Source organism: Mus musculus, chromosome 2 (assembly GCF_000001635.26).
Source record: "Mus musculus strain C57BL/6J chromosome 2, GRCm38.p6 C57BL/6J".
Classification (NCBI taxonomy): domain Eukaryota; kingdom Metazoa; phylum Chordata; class Mammalia; order Rodentia; family Muridae; genus Mus; species Mus musculus.
The window spans coordinates 148716606-148735497 of record NC_000068.7 but is presented as its reverse complement, the minus strand read 5'-3'; the positions used below and the strand labels follow the sequence as shown (position 1 = coordinate 148735497).

At 43.0% G+C, this 18892-nt stretch overlaps 1 protein-coding gene across 2 annotated transcripts in view; it reads left to right on the top strand.

Moving 5' to 3' along the window:
* The first annotated feature begins 3072 nt into the window (after positions 1-3072).
* Positions 3073-18892, top strand: part of Napb (N-ethylmaleimide sensitive fusion protein attachment protein beta) — a 38441-nt gene continuing 22621 nt past the window's right edge. The window contains exon 1 of one of the 2 annotated variants that reach the window (XM_030248234.1): positions 3073-3232. Coding sequence is in view for 1 of the 2 variants with exons in the window: in NM_019632.3 (NP_062606.1) it covers positions 3135-3232 (98 nt within the window). In the remaining variant the exon portion in view is untranslated. The remainder of the gene's footprint in view (positions 3233-18892) is intronic. The other variant, NM_019632.3, reaches the window with a different exon arrangement.

Sequence of the window (18892 nt, the reverse complement as noted above, 5' to 3'; positions counted from 1 at the left end):
CTAGGACGTATTACTCCTTGATTGGCTGCAGCCCATCGGCCGAGTTGTCGTCACGGGGAAGGCAGAGCACATGGGGTGGAGAACTACCCTTGGCACATGCGCAGATTATTTGTTTACCACTTAGAACACAGGATGTCAGCTCCATCTTGCAACGGCGAATGTGAGGGCGGCTCCCCACACTGGAGCAGCGTAGCATTTATTGCCCTTGTTTCTATTGTAGATACTGTGACCAGATGCTTGGTGCTCCTCCACCTTAGTTTTCCTTCTCTGATCGACCAAGACCTTGAACTGTGGGTCAGGATTATTATCTCCCTTAAGTTGCTTTTGGCAGAGTATTTTCTCAAAGCAGAAGAGAAATTAAGGTAAATGTCCTGGAAGAGGGGGCTGATACCCTAGCAGACTCCTTAGGGTAGGAAGGGTCACCAGAGGTGATTCTATTTCTCAGCTTGGGGGTCTCCAGACATACAACATGGTCAGCACTACCAGGGTGGACCAGGCTGTTGACTGACTTCCTCTAACCTATCTGTGGTGGCTTAAAACTGCCTTTAAGGTCAGCCTGGCCTATGTAGCAAGCTCTAGGACAACCAGTATTACAGAGAGACCTTGTCCCAGAAAAAAACAAAACAAAACAGCAAACAAATAAACAAGGTTGAGTCCCTCTCATCAAGAAATATCATCCAATTCCCCTCCCTGTATGTAGGCTAGCTTTACCTCTTTGCTTCGGTGTAGAAAAGTGTCACACCATTCTTTACTGTTGAGGCTTGGTTATAAAAGGTGGCCCTACTCTACCTACAACTCTAGCAACAGGCAGATGGCCACATCCTCTACTCACGAACGTCATTTTCTGTTAGAACTGGGGATTTCAGATGAGTTCAGTCATGCCTCTATGTTGGAGACCATACCGTGAGAAAAAGCCTTTCACAGTCTCCCACCCTGACAAGCCAAATGACCTTGTGCTAGGAGCTGCTCATCACTTCCTTCTCCCTGTTCCCTTTCTGGCACCTGAGGCTGTAAAAGCTGAATTCTTCCTTATCTCTTCCTGATTCCCATGACATCCAAGGACACGAGTTACTTGCTGAGCCCGGACTGACACCCAAGGCTGTTAAGGAGGATTCGAATTCCGGAGATAAGACGAAGAATGCCTGCCACCTGGAGCCTGACTTCGGCCTTCATGTCCCCAGATGCCCACTTCTTTGTTCTTTGTTAATTCCCCCTCAATCCCTCCCTATTCCCCTCGATGTATGCTTTAAGAACCACTGTTTCTGCCTAATAAACTGAGACCTTGATAGGAATCCCTTCTTGGTCTCGGCTTCTCCTTTCTCTCCCTCCCATTTCCGCCCAGGTTTGCAGTCCCCCTCGAACCCACGAATAACTGAGTCCTGCTGGGTGGGATAACCTCTATGGACTGTTTGATATGGAGAGTGGGCCTTTAACCTTCTAATCTACTCTTCTTTGTATTCACTCAGCTTGAATGTATCCGGAATGTCCATTGAATAGGATGTGCCCAGAGCCACTGTAAGGTAGGTGCCACAGTCTGAATGAATGAGCATCCATTAAAGGCAGATGAGTGAAATGTCTGGTTTTTGAGGTGTGCTTTGGGAGAATGTATTCTGGTTCCTTTTCATCCAAAGCTTTAGAATTTAGAATGATTAACTCCAGAATAGGGTAGAGTGGAGATCTGGACACCAAAGACTAGTGGCAGAGGGATCAATATTTCTTGACTATCCTGCAGAGTTGTTCCATTCAGCCAGGGTTGGGAATTGCTCTGATCAACACACTGCTGCTGCCCATGATGCTTAGGAGTTGACTCAATCCACCAAATTCCCCAACTGACTCCTTTTCAAATGCCAATGTTGGTTCACTTTTTGCAATTTTTCTCTCTTCAATCCAACATCCACTGCCACCTCCAATTTCCTACCTCCGTCTACCCTCCTGCTCCAAACTTGCAAATCAGTTCTCCAAAGTGAAAAAAAAAACAACAACAAAAAAACAAGCTCATAGTAGTTGTAAAAAAAACTATGCACCAAGAGCCGATATTCCCCTCTATCTTGAGAGCATCCTGCTATGGTTGGATCATGCCACACTGTGACATCAGTTTTGGTAGCTTGTTTCCAGGAGTTTAAACGCTCTTGCTATGTTCTCTGAAAACAGGCTTCATTTTCTTAGACAAATTCTGCTTGCCAGTTCCTACAGCGTATTCATGAAGAGTTTTAAATCATCAGAAACTCTCATTTGGCAGTAATTCTATTTGCTGCACCACCTAAGAAGTAGCACTGCCAAGCATAAATGGTCTAGACATTGTATTAAAAAACACCTCCCTCTGGGACAGGCCTAGAAGTCACTGGCACAGGATTGCATCTATCTATGGATATTTAGTAGATTAGAAGTCTTCCTGGCAGACAGGAATTTTGTCAAGATCCACCCACTATAGCCAGCATTATGTAAAGCATAAGAGAGTTCACTGGCTTATAGCCATTTAATAGAATTCAGTCAATAACAAGAGTAGATTGTGCCTACAGGAAAGATATGCAATCCATTTTTAAACAAGAGGACCAAATGGAAAGTTGTAGTTTGGGGACGCTTAAAATCAACTCTGAATTTATATTGGGGATGATGATGCATTTTTAATGTCTTGCTGTCAGAAATTAAAAATAGCTCTTTAGGCCAGCTGTTGCTGCTTTTCTGGCAGAGTTGGGAGGTGGGGCACCACATGGTTGACTAAATTGAGCTGAACTGCTGCATTAGATTAAATTTTGCAGTATTGCTTGTAGAGTGTCTCTCTGTCTCCCTCTCTCTGTCTGTCTCTGTCTCTATCTCTGTCTCTCTCTCTCTTTCTTTCTCTCTCTCAACCTTGAAGTCTACCTCCAAGGGTCCAAGGCCCAAGACCCCTCCAGAAGGCCACGCCCCTTCCCCCTCCTCCAGGGAGTCCGGGAGAACGCCCGGCCCTGCCCAGCAGCCTGCTGGGAACTGTAGTTGTGGTCTCTGACAAACTGGCATTAAGGTGGAATGTAGGACTACAGATCCCGAAAGGCCACGCGTGCCGCGCCTGCGTGTCCGCACCTGCTGGAGGGAGGGCTAAGTCGTCCCGGGAGCCTAGCTAGTCAGCAGAGGAGGCTTTGGCTGCAGCGGGTGACATGGACAACGCAGGGAAGGAGCGAGAAGCGGTCCAGCTTATGGCGGAGGCCGAGAAGCGAGTGAAGGCTTCCCACTCTTTCCTCCGAGGGTTGTTCGGGTGAGCGCCAGAGGTCTTGCCCTTAGGGGTCTTGGTGCCCGATCCCCTGCCCAGCCGGCTGCCACCGCAGAGTACCCCGCGCAACTGCTTAGGGTTACGGGATTCCCAGTGGCCCACGCTCTGTTTTGGGTCCCGTAGCATCCAGGGCCTCATCGCATCCCTTGGGCCGTGTCTGGGGTGTCTCTCCAGTCAGCACACACTGCAAGCCCCAGAACCTTTTGGGGATCCTCAGGCCTTGGACACCCCTCACCCACACCCGGAGAACCTCTAGCTCACAATCCCCAGGCACCCTTAAACAACCCAGAACACCTACGCGTCCTCGGAGATCTCTGTGGTCCCCCAAGTCCCATGCGTCGCCAACGGTCCGGTGCTAGCTCCAGGGTCCGCGCCAAGCTGCCTCTTCAAGGATGCCACCCCTCCTGGTGGACCAGATTTATTCATTTCCCCTGGTTGGGCCCGTAAATCCCCCGGGGGAGCCAGGACTGTGAGGTTCTGGAATTCAACCTGGAGTTTGGCAGCAGCTGGTGGCTCGTGGGGAGCGCGAAGTCTGCGCCCCTGTATCCCGGGCACTTGCCCGCTGGCCTTGGCTCAAGGGCCTTGAAATCATATCCTCCTTGGTGTGTTTTTCATTTGCCAGAGTGACTTGTATCCGTAGTTCAGGCTTCCCGTTTGATGAACTGTATGTAACATTGCTCCTTTTTAAAGTCAGAGTATCCTTTGGGAATCCCGTGATTTTGTTAATTCTTACATATCTTGGTAGGGAAGGGTTTGGTTTACATTCTGAGCTTTCAAAAAGCAAAACCTGCCCTGAGAGCTTGTGGAAGAATTCTGGGCTGTTGATTATGCGAATGATTCAGCTGTTTATGACAGCGGTAGAAATTACGTGTGCCTCTTCTTTTTTTTCTCCCATTTGAAAGTGAAAGATCTGTACCAAGAACAGATTTTAATTATCGAGAGGGACTAGAGGTACATACTAAACTGCTGCATTGTGAGACGCAGTTTCTGTAAAAATTCAGTATAGACACTTAAGTGCTGAAAATGTACCCAGTGAACTTTGACTTTTATTTTTACTTCATTCATCTGACTACTAATTACATTAATTATTATATAATAGTTTAATTGAGCCCCATTATGTTTGCATCTCCAGGAAATGCTTAGAGTCACATTGATACAGTTTATGGTACCATGGTCTGCCAAGATAGAGAAGGAGACCATGCTTGGAGACCCCTAAGGGCATTTGTCTCTGCTAGTTCTTAAATTTCTCATGTAATATGAAGCTTGGAAGTGTAGGTGTAAGTTATAGATACTGCTTCCTCTTTCAAAGGGACAAGGAGCATTGCAAGTGCCAAAGACTAATTCTTGTCTGAGTCACAAAACACACACTGGATTGCATTCAGTCTGTGTGAAATTTAATGGCAGAGTAGCTCACCTTGGGAGATGATGTTAATACACATTCCACATCGGGATGTGCTTCCTTGAGCCAGTTATGGACATTTAATTTTGGTCAAGAGGAGCACTGTTTTGAGGAAACTATGTCAAATCTTGAGACACTCATCGGAAAGGATTTTGAGGAATCTTTATTTCTGAAGAAACATCTTTTGGGCCGTTGCTGCCCTGTCAGTGGCAGGCCAGGTAGGAAGACTTTCATTTCCCATCCACGCTCAGTTTGTGTGGAGTCACTTAGAAACAGCAGTCCAGGTTGTTACCGTGGGGTTTGGAAAAGGTTAGCTTTGCTTCTTTGGGCCTCAGTTTCTTCTGCTATAATCCAGTGTGTCTTGTGATTAATAATCAATGAGTTTATAAAATACTTAGACCTGTGGAGGTTGGAAATGGCTGTGGCATGATTATCCACATACTTATCAGAGCTGGCAGTCCCTCTTATCAAAGAAGCAGAAGGGCAGATGGATTGAGTTTTATGGGATTTCAGAGCCAAAAGTGTGGTCACTAGCTTAAATGAATAAATACCTTAAGAGTCTTAGCCAGGTTAAGTGTCCTTTGCACTCAGGACTGGGAGGTTTCTAGTCATATTTGGTTCTGAAAGCTTAGGAGAAGAATATGTAGAACTTCATATGATCCATTATAAGTATATAAGTATTTGAAACCCCAAACTAGACCTATTTCTCTTTTAGTTACAATGGTCCTGTGGGTGTGCTATTGCAAGCATCTGTCATCACCTTACACGTTGCCCTGCCCCACCCCTCTTTGGTTCTATCCCTCATTTACGGTAGTGTTATCCATCCCCATGTGAGACTCTCAAGTTAACAGGGAATTAATCATGGCAAGTATCATCGGCGCTCCTGCTTAAGAGATGGACAGGTGATGATTTAAGGATGTGTCAGACATTTAAAAAGGCATTTGGCTTAATGCAGATGTTTCACGTCACTGACTGTTAATCTCCTAACTGCAGATTAAAGCGGAGCTTGACTCCATCTCCTGTATCCCAAACACCGCTTTTGTGATATACTTTGTTCTCAGTATTGTTACATAACTCTGCCTTTCTGTTGTTGCTTTAGATGGAAATATGCGAGGAAATCCATGAGAGTGAGTCTATTGGAAGCTTCTTCAGCTTGGTAGCTGGAGGTTGAGGGAGGGAGGCGTGCATGAGTACAGTTATCCCCCCAGCGAAGCTGCTACAGCTTCCCTACAAGAAAACCATTTGAAAGGATGCAGACAAGCCTGCAACCAATGTTACTTCTGTTTGGTTTTCTGTCTTATTCCCGGTTAAAGAGTAACTGTTTTTGTCTGGGTTTTTTTTGTTTTTTGTTTTTTTTTTTTTTTTTTTTTGGTTTTGGTTTGTTTGTTTTCTTTGTAGCTGTGCCGTCAAATTAATTCTCACTTTTTCTGAAGAGCACAACAGTGTGTAAGACCACCACTGAAAAAGTCAAAGTTTCACTTAGTGCATTGCCAGAGTGGAGCTGTGGACATTTGTAGTTAATCAAAGTTTAATTTAGCATCTCCGAGAACGGCTAGAAGGATCTTTAGCTGCCCAGACTGACAATGGGATACTTTCCAAGTGCAAAGACCTCCTTGCTATCTCCATTTGTTACTAGGGGAACCTGCAGTGAGGGCACAGAGCACACTGAAGAAAGCCGTACTTACTGAATGATAGGAAAGTGTTTCTGAGCTTCCTTCCTTTGTTTGTTTGTTTGCAGTGCTAGGGATGCAACCCCAGGCCTTGTACATTGTTAGGCAAACGTTTATCCTGCCACTGAGATATATTCTCAACCCCCTGATGGTTCCTTTTCAATGTTCCTTCATCTCAGGGTTAATAAACGAGGTGGTCTCGGTGTAAATTTAATGAAGGATCCTTTTGGATTACTGCAACTAAACATGGGTCTACTTCATGTCTGTCTGTGAAGATTCAGATATTTCTTAGATACTATAGACTAGATCCATATTGTTCCCTTGTTTTTATTTCAGTGAAGATTGCGTTTCCATGTTTAGCACAGTCATGTGATAGCTTTGAGAGAGAGCATTTACATCTTTCTCAGTTATGATTAATACTTAAATGTAAATTCAGTTTTTTTTTTAAAGTCATTAATCATCTGGATGTGGTGACACACACCTTAAATACTAGCATTCGGGAAGCAGAGGCAGGTAGATCTGTGTGAGTTCAAGGCCAGCCTAGTCTACATAGTGAATCCCAGGACAGCCAGGGCTATGTAGAGAAATATCTCAAAAACAAAACAAAAGCCAAACAAAACAAAAAGAATAGGAAAAATAATACCAAAAAAAAAAAAAAAATCATGAATGTGCTCACCCAGTAATCTAGAGGCTGAAGCTGGAGGATCTTGGGTTTCATGTCAGCCTGTCTCAAAAACAGGAGAGTAAATGTAGACTCGGTTACTTACGAAGATGAACTTACAGTGTAAGACATATGAGCGTGTTTATGTATACTTCTTATAACTTAAGAACTAAGATATGGATATGGATAATTGTTTATAGAAAAATAATAATACATGTCATTTAAATCTGTAATTCTGGGATTTTGTACTTCTGATTTTTTTTCAACTATTTTTTATTTCATGAGAATTATTCATGACACTTATGATTACAAATAATTCCTGGTTGATTGTTTATGTCAACCTGACACAAGCTAGAGTTATCTGGGAAGATGACTGCAGTTGAGAAAATGTTTCCCTAGATTGGTCTGTAGGCATTTTCCTGATTTAATTGTTAATGCAGAGTGGGAGGGTACAGCCCACAGGACTCTGTCCTAAGCTAGATAAGAAAGCAGGCTGGGTAAGCCGTGAAGAACAAGCCAGTAAGCAGTCTTCTTCCATGGTTTTGCTTCGAGTTCTGCCTCCAGGTTCCTGCCTTGGCTTCCATCACTGAACTAGGACCTGGGACGTGTAAGCCAAATAAACCTTTCCCATCTTAGAGTTGATTTTGATCACTGTGTCTTCTCACAGCAATAGAAACTCTAAGACCGCTCCCCGCCCCCAAACTGGCATTTTTTTTTTTTAAACAGCAAAAAAAAAAAAAAATGGGGTAAACCACAGGTGTCCATGTCACCAGATCACAGTGTTATCCTAATCATAGGGGACTTTATACAGTTAGGCCTTCAGAACTGTATTCATTGATTTGATGAGAAGATAGTATTACATTCAAAAAATTGTCAGCAGCTCACACGGTTCACAGGAAGTTCAAGGTGGGAGTTAAAATTTCAGAATGCTAACTTTTCTGTTTTCATGTAGAACTTATCAAAACAATGAAAATCTTACATAGAATTAATTAGTCAATATTTGAATTAAGGCATATTTCTCATAGTAGGGAACAGAATTCCTGTTTTACTGGGTATTTTTCATCAAGGGCCATTGTTTTATTTGAAAAGCCTTAGCAATATCTGTGGAGATAAAAATTATTTTTTTCCTTTAAATTACCAATATCTTGATTAGTGGGTGGGTTCCTGTTGAACTGTCCTTTCGTTCTTGGAATAAACTCCTCTGAGATGCTTTGAGGGTCTTACTATAGCCCAAGCTGGCTTCAAATTTGTGATCCTTCTGCCTGCTTGAGCCTCCCAGAGTAACGGTAACAAACTATTCTTTCTTTCTTTCTTTCTTTCTTTCTTTCTTTCTTTCTTTCTCTCTCTCTCTCTCTCTCTCTCTCTCTCTCTCTCTCTCTCTCTCTCTCTCCCTCCCTCCCTCCCTCCCTCCCTCCCTCCGTCCCTTCCTCTTCTCTCTCTCTCTTTCTTTCTTTCTTAACAAGCTCTTTTGAAATCTGTTTTTACACAGTTTATTTAGAATTATCTTACTTGTGACTCTTTGTATATAGCCTTTATGAGGTTGAAATGTTGATGTTGTAGGTATCTTAGAAAATGAGTTTAAGTGTTTCTCTCTTTTCCTATGTTTTTTTATGGGTTGTGTAGCTACACTTAGAGTGAAACTGTTGGGTTTGTAAGTGTGTATTTTCATTTCTTTTCTTGGTTTGTTTTCAACATTTGTGGTATATGTGCAAACATCCAGAAGCCAGAGGAGAATGGCAAAATGTCTCTCCTTTAACACTTTGTGCTTTATTCTCTTGAGAAAGGGTATGTATCTCTCTGAACCTGGCAGAAGGCTGATGGCCAGCATACACACCGGCAGTACTCCTGGCTCCACACCTGCACGGTGCTGGGATTACAGATGTGTGTGTTGTCATTCCCAACACTGAGAGTCTCCCTAGCCCAGTTCTTTCACTAACATGGGTTGTTTTGTTTTGTTTGTTTGTGTGTGGGTGTGGGTGTTAAATTTGGAATATTTAAATGCACTGTTTGTTCTAAAGTCAATTTTAGTCAATTATATTTTCTCAGAAAATTATTCATTTAATCAAAACTCGACTTGCAGAGTTATGCCAGAATCTTTTTTAATTTCTAAGTTCTTTTTCAGTATTTTCTTTTTTGATTCTTGGTACGTACTTTTGCATTATGGTTTCCTCCGTCTTCTCCCTTGAGTTTTTGATCCTTTATTTATTCTCCAGCAGCCAGTTAGTATCCTCATCTGCTCTGCTGCTTGCGTGCCTTTTACCTTATTTTTCTGCCTTTGTTGCTTTTTGATTTTCCTTACCATTTATTTTTCCCTCTGGCTCTGTTTTTGCAGGGGTATTAATTTACTGTCTCTGTTTTGCTTATATGAATGTGATGTAGGTGTGAATTCTTAAACTGCTTTGACTGTATACTGTAGGACCTGATACATAGTGCTTTGATCTTAAGTCTGTTTGCTCTTTGATCTAGGAGTTGCTGGGGGCATCCTTCTAGACAGAAGAGACTTAAAATTTTTTTTGTTGTTGTTAAATTTCTGTTTTATTTCCTTGTAATTAGAAAACCAACAATGATCTTTCTTCTTTCTTTGCTGCCTAATATGTTATCAGTGCTCATGAATGGTCATATGAAGGTGGATGTTTGCTTCTCAGTTTGATACAGATATATAATATCTAACTACTGATTATATAATTAGGACTAGGCCATTTGTGTCTTTATTTATTTGATATGCTTTGGACTGAGAGAAGCGTGTTAATGTCTTGTCTTTTTGTGTTTCTGTGGATCTCCTATAGTTTCTGCTTTAAGAAAGTGACTATTGCTTTATTCAGTTAATACAATTCCATTATGATCTTTATCTTTAGTATTATAGAATGAGCTTATTTTATCTTACATGATGCTTTTGAGTCCAAAATCTACCGTGTCCATTCTAGAATACTAGGATGTTTTTAAACATGTCTTACATGTTTTTAAATTGTGTACATTTCCTAAGTTGTGACTATGTGTTATATAAGAAAGAGTCATTCCAGTGGCCATGTGTCCTGTGTCAGCCGGCTTCTCCTTTCCCACAAGCTGTGATGGCTTTGTGACTGACTCTGGGGAAGTTAAGTGGAAAGGACATATACTTCTCCTGGAACTGCAGGCCTATCCTGTGCTTCTGCCGAGTCTTTATTCTCTTGAGACATTAAGAAGGGGACACCCTGGGTGTAGAATGAGGGCCCTTAGGAAAGAACCAACATCACAACCGTCCTGCGGGTGAATTGAGCTAGAGAAGCCTTTACAGGATGGCAGGGCTACTTGAGCTTGTGTTGTGACACAGATAACGGAGTTGGCTGTTGTGTGCTGGTTTTGTTTTATATTTTACATAGAGTCTCACTGTTTACCTCTGGCTGGCCTAGACTCAGTTATGTAGACCAGACTGGTCTTAAACTTCTGGTGTATGTTTTTTATACCACCTTTTAAAAATCTTTTTTATTTTACATAGATAGGTATTTAGCCTACATGTATGTCTGCACCATATGCGTGCCTGGTGCCCAAGGAGGCCAGAAAAGGATGTCAGATCTTCTGAAACTAGAGTTACAGACAGTTGTGAGCTGCCTTATATAGGTGCAGGGAATTGAATCTGTATCCTCTGTAAGAGCAGCTGAGGCAACTCTTCTGCCGTCTGGGGCATTTCTGGCTCTGTATCCTAAGCCTTTCAGAAGAGACTTACATTAGCTGTGCCTCTTCTGTGGCTCTGTTTTGTGAGCAACTCTGAAAGTGATATTGATGTGACTGGTTCTCAACTGTCGAAGCATTTTGTTGGATTTACTGTACTTTATAATTTATCTGATTCTGTTTACCTCTGGCTGGCCTAGACTCAGTTATGTAGACCAGACATAAGATGTTTGTGGTTTGTTCAGCTGTTATATTTATGACATAAAGCTTTTAAAAATAGTCCAGCTCCCGCTCCTTACTTAGACCTCGTTATTTCGTTTGTTCTAAAACACCTATCCCCGTGTGCTAGAACGTGTGTGTGCCTTCTCCTTCCTCCACTGCCTGCTTTTGTTGGTTTGGTGTGGGAGTTTTGCTATTTGTATTTAGACAAATACAAAATCCTTTGCATTTTTATTTTTTTAACCTTTCTCATTATCTCCTTTAGTCTTAGATCTGTAATAAATGTATCCAGTGCCCACCCACTGACATTCTCTGGTTCTCTTTTGTTTGTTTGTTTGTTTTTGGTTGTTCCGAGACAGGGTTTCTCTGTATAGCCCTGGCTGTCCTGGAACTCACTTTGTAGACCAGGCTGGCCTCGAACTCAGAAATCCGCCTTCCTCTGCCTCCCGAGTGCTGGGATTAAAGGCGTGTGCCACCATGCCCAGCTAAACAATTTTTTTATTAGATATTTTCTTCATTTACAATTCAAATGCTATCCCGACAGTCCCTATACCCTCCCCCCACCCTGCTCCCCTACCCACCCCCTCCTCCTTCCTGGCCCTGGCATTCCCCTGTATTGGGGCATATAATCTTTGCAAGACCAAGGGCTTCTCCTCCCAATGTTGGCCGACCAGGCCATCTTCTGCTACATATGCAGCTAGAGACACAAGCTCAGGAGGTACTGGTTAGTTTATATTGCTGTTCCTCCTATAGGGTTATACCTGAAGTTTGGGGTTTTATTAGTGGCACATGACAAATGGCTTAACTAGCTATTTGATAGCAGTGTGACTTTGTTTCTCTCTTTAGTTCTTGGAAAATTCAGCTGTCAGCTGTGTACGCTAGCATTGAAACCAATCCTAACTTGATTTTTTTTAGGTTTATAAGCACCTATGCCTTTTGATATGGGAGCCCAGAGATTTTCTTTATTTATGGAATTGGGTAGCTTACCAGGATTTCTCAGTGGACCTTAGTACAAGGTTGGCTGGTTCAGTGTTTGGATTCAGGTATTTTTTGTATCTTGGGAATTTTCCGAGATTCTGGCTAAAACATTTGTTTCCTCTTCCCTCTTTGGAGGACTCTTAAGTACATGGAGTCAGTCAGTCTCCTGGACTGCCTCCCACTGAGTCCAGGAGGACTTGCCCTTGACCCTGATAAGGGGCCCCAAGGAGCAAAAGAAGAAAGGACAGGCACATAGACACACCTATAGGTGGGCCATGCTCTGATGGAGAGTACCAACTATGCAACAACCCAGAACCTCAGTGTGATTGCTGCGTACAGCACACAGTAGAGATTTGCTAGTCTTAGTAAGTGCTCTCTGTACAGTTTCAGGCGGTAGGAAGCCTTTGCCACCCATTCTGAGGGTGACCCATGTGGGGAAGGCTTTGCCAATTTCTCATGGATGAGGGTGACCCATGTGGGGAAGGCTTTGCCAATTTCTCATGGATCTGAGATGTTGGATCCTAGACATAGCCAAACCAATGTCAACATCACACATTCACCCAAGACTTCCGTGGCGCCCCACAGCCAGCAGCAGCAGGTGGCAGCATGGGCTTCTGTAGTAGGAGAGGAGACTTTGCTGTTGTAGAGTTGGGTACAGTGTCCGGAAGGAGTGGCACCGTGGAGCAATAGTTAGAGGCCCCCTTCCTTAGGCAAGACTGAACTCATCTCTGCAGCTTGCCTTGCCTTCTCTCCTTGCTCTGCCTCCTGGTAAGGAGTTCCCTCCCTCTCTCCCAAAGGCAGTCTTCTAGAGACTGTGGCTCTGTCCAAGGTACTCTTTTTCAGTTTCCTGACCTGCACTGCACTGACCCTTCAGGTCTATGCCTGGCCTAGGGCTCCTAAGTCAGGGCTCCCTTGCTGGGGAGTGGTTCTCCCTGAATCTTAGCCCACAGACCTCCTCCCAACTTATATCAGGAGCCATGCACACTGGATTTGTTTCTTTTTACCTCCATTTGAGTGGAGGTTTTCTATATGCAGGTTGTGTTTGTACATTTATATTTAGGTAACATTATCCCTTGGGAGTTATAGCAGTTATTAATATTTTATAAAGATTGAAATTCATGTCAAAGATTACATTTTATAAAGGTAATTTTTTTTTTAGACAAAATTTCACTGTGTAGCTCTGGCTACAATTCACTATATAGATACAGATGGCATCGAACTCACGCTCAAGCCACTGCCTCCTTTGTGCTGGGATTAAAGGTGTGTGCCACCACCTACCTGGGAAGATGGGTTTAGAATGTCACTGGTCAGATCCGGTTGTGTGGAATTGGATTGGAAGTTGAATTGATGCTATCCTTTGCTTTCTTAGGTATTTACCTATCTTTGTTTGTTTGTTTGTTTGTTTTTTAAACCAACGTTCTGTTATTAGCTCTTATTGGTGCATACTCTTCCTATGAAGGCGGAGCTTCAGAGCATTGCCAGAAGTCCAGTCAGCCTTTTCAACTACCCATGCCTATCCTCTTACCTTAATCAGGAAATTAAACTCAATTAATACTTTTGTTAGCCAGTTGTTAAATGTGGAGTGGAGTGTTCTGCTTTCATGAAAATCCATGATTCCTCATCCACCCCCTTAAATAAGCAGAAACAATGAAAAGTTCTCAGAAAGTTGAATCTGAATATACAGGAGTGAGCTTTGAGGCATCTTTTTGTTGGCATGTGCTAGCACCCAACCTGGTTGCTTCTCCTCGTCTCCTAGCTGACTGCCTCTCTGAGCAGGCTGTGAATGGTATTACGTGCATGTGGTCCGAGCAAGATCCAAACCCTGGACTTTTAGACTTTTGTGCTGAACACTGAGCTCTGCCATCAGTTAATGGAAAAATGAAGGAACTTCTGATTGCTGCTTCCCCTCTCCCTTGGCCTGGGAATATCTTAAAGAGTATCTCCCTTCTCCTACTTGTTTAATAAACATGTTGTTTTCAAATGGCACATAAGTGTACTACAGTGGGACATTTCAATGTTAACTGTGTTGTGCAGACCAGAGCAGTTGTCAAAATTAATCACCCCAAGATACTTTTTATATCTCTGTGGAGAAAATTAAGAATCATCTCCACTGGCTATTTTGAAATGTTGTCAACAGTATTTATCCTGCTGTGCTGTAGAACATGAGACATTCTTCCATGAGATCACCTACATACCTGTACCTGTTAATCATCCTACCCCTCCCCCCTGCCTTCTCCTGCCCGTAACCCTTCCCAAACCTTGGTAACTACAGATCTATCCCATACTTCTGTTTTAGTCAGGTCCTCTGCAGCACCAGAAGCAGGGGATGGAAGAAAGAAGTCAGAATTTACTAAGTGGACTTTGAGATAGTAACAAGAGCCACATCACGCTGAGATGCTGAGAACCTGGTAGTTAGTCCTTAGGCAGGCTCCTAAACATGAAGAGTAATCCCACAGCAGCTGTCCCTTATCCTGAGGTCCTCATTACAACTCAGGTTTCACTTTCATGGCTTTGTGCAGTGGCTTCTCAGAGCCTCCTTGCAGGGAATCTAGCCACATGCTGCCTTGTTGCAGCGTCTTCTAAGACTCTAGAGCAAGCCTCTATGACCCCATTACTTATATTTTTCATCTCTCCAAAACCTTTACCATGTGTTCAATGCCAGATTCTGCTTGCTTGGGATGTAGCCTTTCCTCTTGGGCCATGGCTGCAGTGGTCTAAGCTTAGAAGAACATTTCTCTAGGTGGGTCTGTTAGAGCAAGATACCCTAGAGACTCTGTCAAACTTACTTCCCTCCCCTTTCCTTCCCTCCATCCTTCTTTGCAAGCCAAAGCATCATGTAGCCACACTGGCCTTAAACTCACTAAGTAGCTTAGATTGCAGTAGCATGCATCGGTCATCCCAGCAATCCTATGAGTTGGAGTGTGGAATAGAGACATAAGAATCAACTGGAAGCTCTCGGGCCAGCGAGTCTGGAGTATGCAGCCTAGCAGCAAAAACAAGGGAGACCCCACTTCAAAGAGGTGAAAGGGAGAACGAATTCCTGAAAGTTGTTCTGACCACCATGCACTCACCTGAAGTCTGATGCACACAAATGCACATATACAATTATTTTATTAAAGCTTTATTGTAAAACACTTGTAGGAGGAAAACATTCAGCAAGAATAGCTAGATCTAAAGTCTATACATCTCAGTGAACTTCAATACAGAATAAAAGTAGTTTTAATATGCAGGGTTTTCCAACAAGTTCTGAAGTTCTTGGTGTATGCAGCCATGCTCCCTCCCCACCCCCTGCTAAGACACTTTTCGTATTCTACTCAGTGTCTGTGATTTCTCTTTCTTGGCTGTAGTCTCTTTAACACTTGGCAGATGCTTTCTCCAAGCTCATGTTAACTCACAGCTTTTATTTTGCTTTTTTGTGACAAGGTTTCTCTGGGTAGCCCTGACCATCTTGGAGCTCGCTCTGTAGACCAGGCTGGCCTGGAACGAAAAGATCCAACTGCCTCTGCCTCCCAAGTGCTGGGATTAAAGGTGTGAGCCACCACCATCCTGGTGGTGCCACCACCACCCAGCTGCCCGCAGGTTTCAAACTGCTCATATTCCTTTCCTCTAGAAACTATATTTTCCCGATCTTTCTACTCTATTTGTCCACCTAAATCTGGTTAAGAGCACTAAGCAGTGACCATTCTGTAGCCTGGATATTGTTGTGTCTTGGAATTCTACAAAGTACATAGTCCATTACTTTTTAATTCACCCTCATGCACGTTTTCAGGATGGGGCAGAACCTAGCCAGATTCTTTGCCAGAATGTGCCACAAATGGCCCTGTTCCTGTTAGAGTCCTTGTTTCTCTCTGAGACCCAGTGAGTCACACCCTCACTGTTCACATTTGTATCATCATCCTTCCCTACCCCCACTGCAATAGCACATTAATCTCTATTTATAGCTCTCTGGGGCTTTGCTAGTCTGTGTCTCCAGTCTCCTCCATATTTCTCCTGCAAATCAGCCACATGAACAGATTTATCACTGTAATAACCCCACTTCTGATACAGATGTTTTATTATTTACTTTTTGCTGCGACAGGATATCTTATTAAAGCAACTTAAGAATTTATTTGGCTTGAGGTTTGAGAGAAGTCCATCATGGTAGAGGTGTAATAGGAAGTGGTTTCATTACTACAGGATCATGTGGCTGGGACTCCTCACCTACAGAACAGGAAGCAGAGACCATACAGGAAGCAGGGCCCAGCAATAAATATCAAGGCCCACTCAAGTGGCCCATTTCCTGCTTAGTCTGTATAATGTATGTATGTATGTATGTATGTATGTATGTATGCATGCATGCATGCAGGGCTGACCATTTAAAATTGGATAATTAATTGGTAATTCTTCCCTAGGGAAGACTATTTCTCTCACTCCCATTCCTTAGTCGCGTGTAGTTCTTTGTGAAGGGTTGAAACCTTGTGGGCTTTACCCCCTCGTCTACTTGGGTGTGTCTCTTGTTATTTTTATTCAGCTCATGTTTAGGCTGTGATGTTGGTGAGACTTTATGGTTATAGCTTCTGATGTTCCTAGGAGATAGTACTCTCACACAAGCTCCCTGATTGGCTCTTAAAAATCTTTCTGCCCCCTCTTCCTCAGTGTTCCCTGAGCCTTAGGGGAGTTGTTTTGTAGGTGTATCCATTGGGACTGGGTTCCACAGGTTTGTTCTTATTGGTCATGGCTTTCTATAATGGTCCCCATCTTGTTGCAAAGAGGTTTCCTTCAAGAGTGATGAAGACTAGACTTATCTATAAGTATAAGGACAAACATTTAGAATGTACAAGTTATGTTTTTGCTGTTTAGTAAAGTGGAGGTTGTCGCTGCTCCTTCAAGATCTATGACTTCACTAGTCCTGGGTAGTGGCAAGGTTTCCATTATCAGGTAGATATCCTTCTTGTTGAGCAGGTCTTACGTCTAATTAGAGAGCTGTTGGCTGCTGCCATGGTATGAGTGCTAGTATTGCACTCCTAGGGTTATAGTGTTGCTGGTTTGTCTTTGTGGTTCACAGGCATCATAGCTGAGTAGGACTGTTGCTTGTCTTCCTCCTTTGGATGCTTGCGTGGTGCTTTTTGGTACCGTAAACGCTAGTCCTCAGGGAGGAGACATTCAGGTCAGTTCCAGCTCAGGTGTCTTCAGCAATAGAGACTTTACTTGCACCCCTTGGAGGCAATCAGTGGCAATATCAATAGCCTGTAGTATTTGAGATACTGACCAACCAATAGCTCAAAAGAGGGCTTTTCATGCCGAGTTTTAGACATTTTTGTTGTATCGTCTTTGGCTCTTGGAGGGAACACTTTCAACCCAGATGAGAAAATTTCATGTAAATTTATACATACTTATATAGACTTATATATACATTATAGATTTTTAGGGAAGATAGTTAATAGTAATAGTATGATTTCTTAGGACTTTTTCAGGCTTTCTTATCCTCTTTCCTTTTTCATATTTATGGCAGAGATACTTTTAAACAGAGAGTGAGTGGATTTGTCTCTCCTTTCTCAATATTTTCTATTTTTGCTTGCTACCTTGAGGAACACGTGGACAGCTTATTAAAAATTGCTATGTGGAGCTGGGCTCACTACTGCATGTCTGGAATCCTAGGACTGGAGAGGCAGGGGGATCTTGAGTTTAAGGCTTGCCTATATAGAGCAAGGCCTTGTGTCAAAACAAACATCAGTAGCAACCCCCCCCCCCCCCGAAAAACAAACAAAACAGAAAGCAAACTCAACAACAGTAAAACCACCAGGAGCAGCAAACAAAACAAAACAAAACAAAACAAAACAAAACACCAAAAAAACAGTGATGTGGACAGATTCTTCCATCAACACACTCACAGCCAATGCTGTCATTGTAACCTGTGTGCCGGGCCCTGGTCTGACCTCTTGCTGCAGGATAGGCTGAGATGTTCCTGCCAGTAATAAGCACAGTGGTTCTTGTCTTTGTAGCAGCCCTCAGGGTATCCGGATTATAGCCCTGAATTCTCTCTGGTTGTGCCTGCACACAGATACATTGCCATAGCTGTAATTATTTGAGATATTTCTACTCTAATATCTTGTAATCTTTAGAGGCAGCTTTATTTCTGCCTCTGCAGTTGTTACCTTTTCCTTTTGGGTACATCTCATGATGTGTGTGCCATTAATTCACTCCAGTCTACTTTGATACCTCCCTCCTCCCACCCACAGTTTTAAAATAGTTTGTATTATAGTTGCCAGTGTGCTCTGTGCTCCAAACAGTGATTACTTGGGGTGGGGAAATAATAGGACTTGAGAGGATTTGGGGATTAATTAACTTCTGACAGCTTTGCTCTTCACTGGCCCTTAGACAGCTGCCATGGACCTTGGTCTACAGTGACTGACCTCAGCAGTAAGTGGCCAAGGAGCTCTGGCCTCTGAAATGAACCGGTGCTAGGCTGAGGCCTCAGGGGGAGCCAGGTCTTGTGCCTGCTGGAGTTTCCTTTCATGGTAGAGAAGGTGTCTCCTTGTTCAAGGTCAGAAACTCCTGATACCAAAGGACGCTTACTTTAGCTCAGTTTATCTTTTTTTCATGCCACTTTGGTGCCATATGCTGGCATCATGTTACCTCATAGCAGAGATTCTTTTCAAATTCTCTTGTGTTTCTAAGAGTATTCTGCTCTCTGTGGAGCTCAGGGTAGCCATCAGTTGGATTATTTGAATATAAATACTGAGTATTGCTCTTTAAAACTCATAATATTTAGTGTTCATGTGCTAATTAAAGATATTTTCCAAAAGGTATGCAGTTTTATTTGTTTGTGGAGTCTGTTATTTTCCTTCCATCTTTGCATAGTTTGGGAATTGAATTTAGGTTGACAGACAAGAATCTTCACCCTATCAGCAGCCTACCTTTTATTTTTATATTGCTACCCAATGCTTACCCACCCCACTTGGGGGCAAAGAAAGGCTCATGTATCCCAGGTGGGCCTGAGACACATTATATTGTGGATGCTAACCTTGAACCTTTGAAGCCCTTGCCTTTACTCCCCAAGTGCTGCTATTACAGATGTGGTCCTTCCTGTG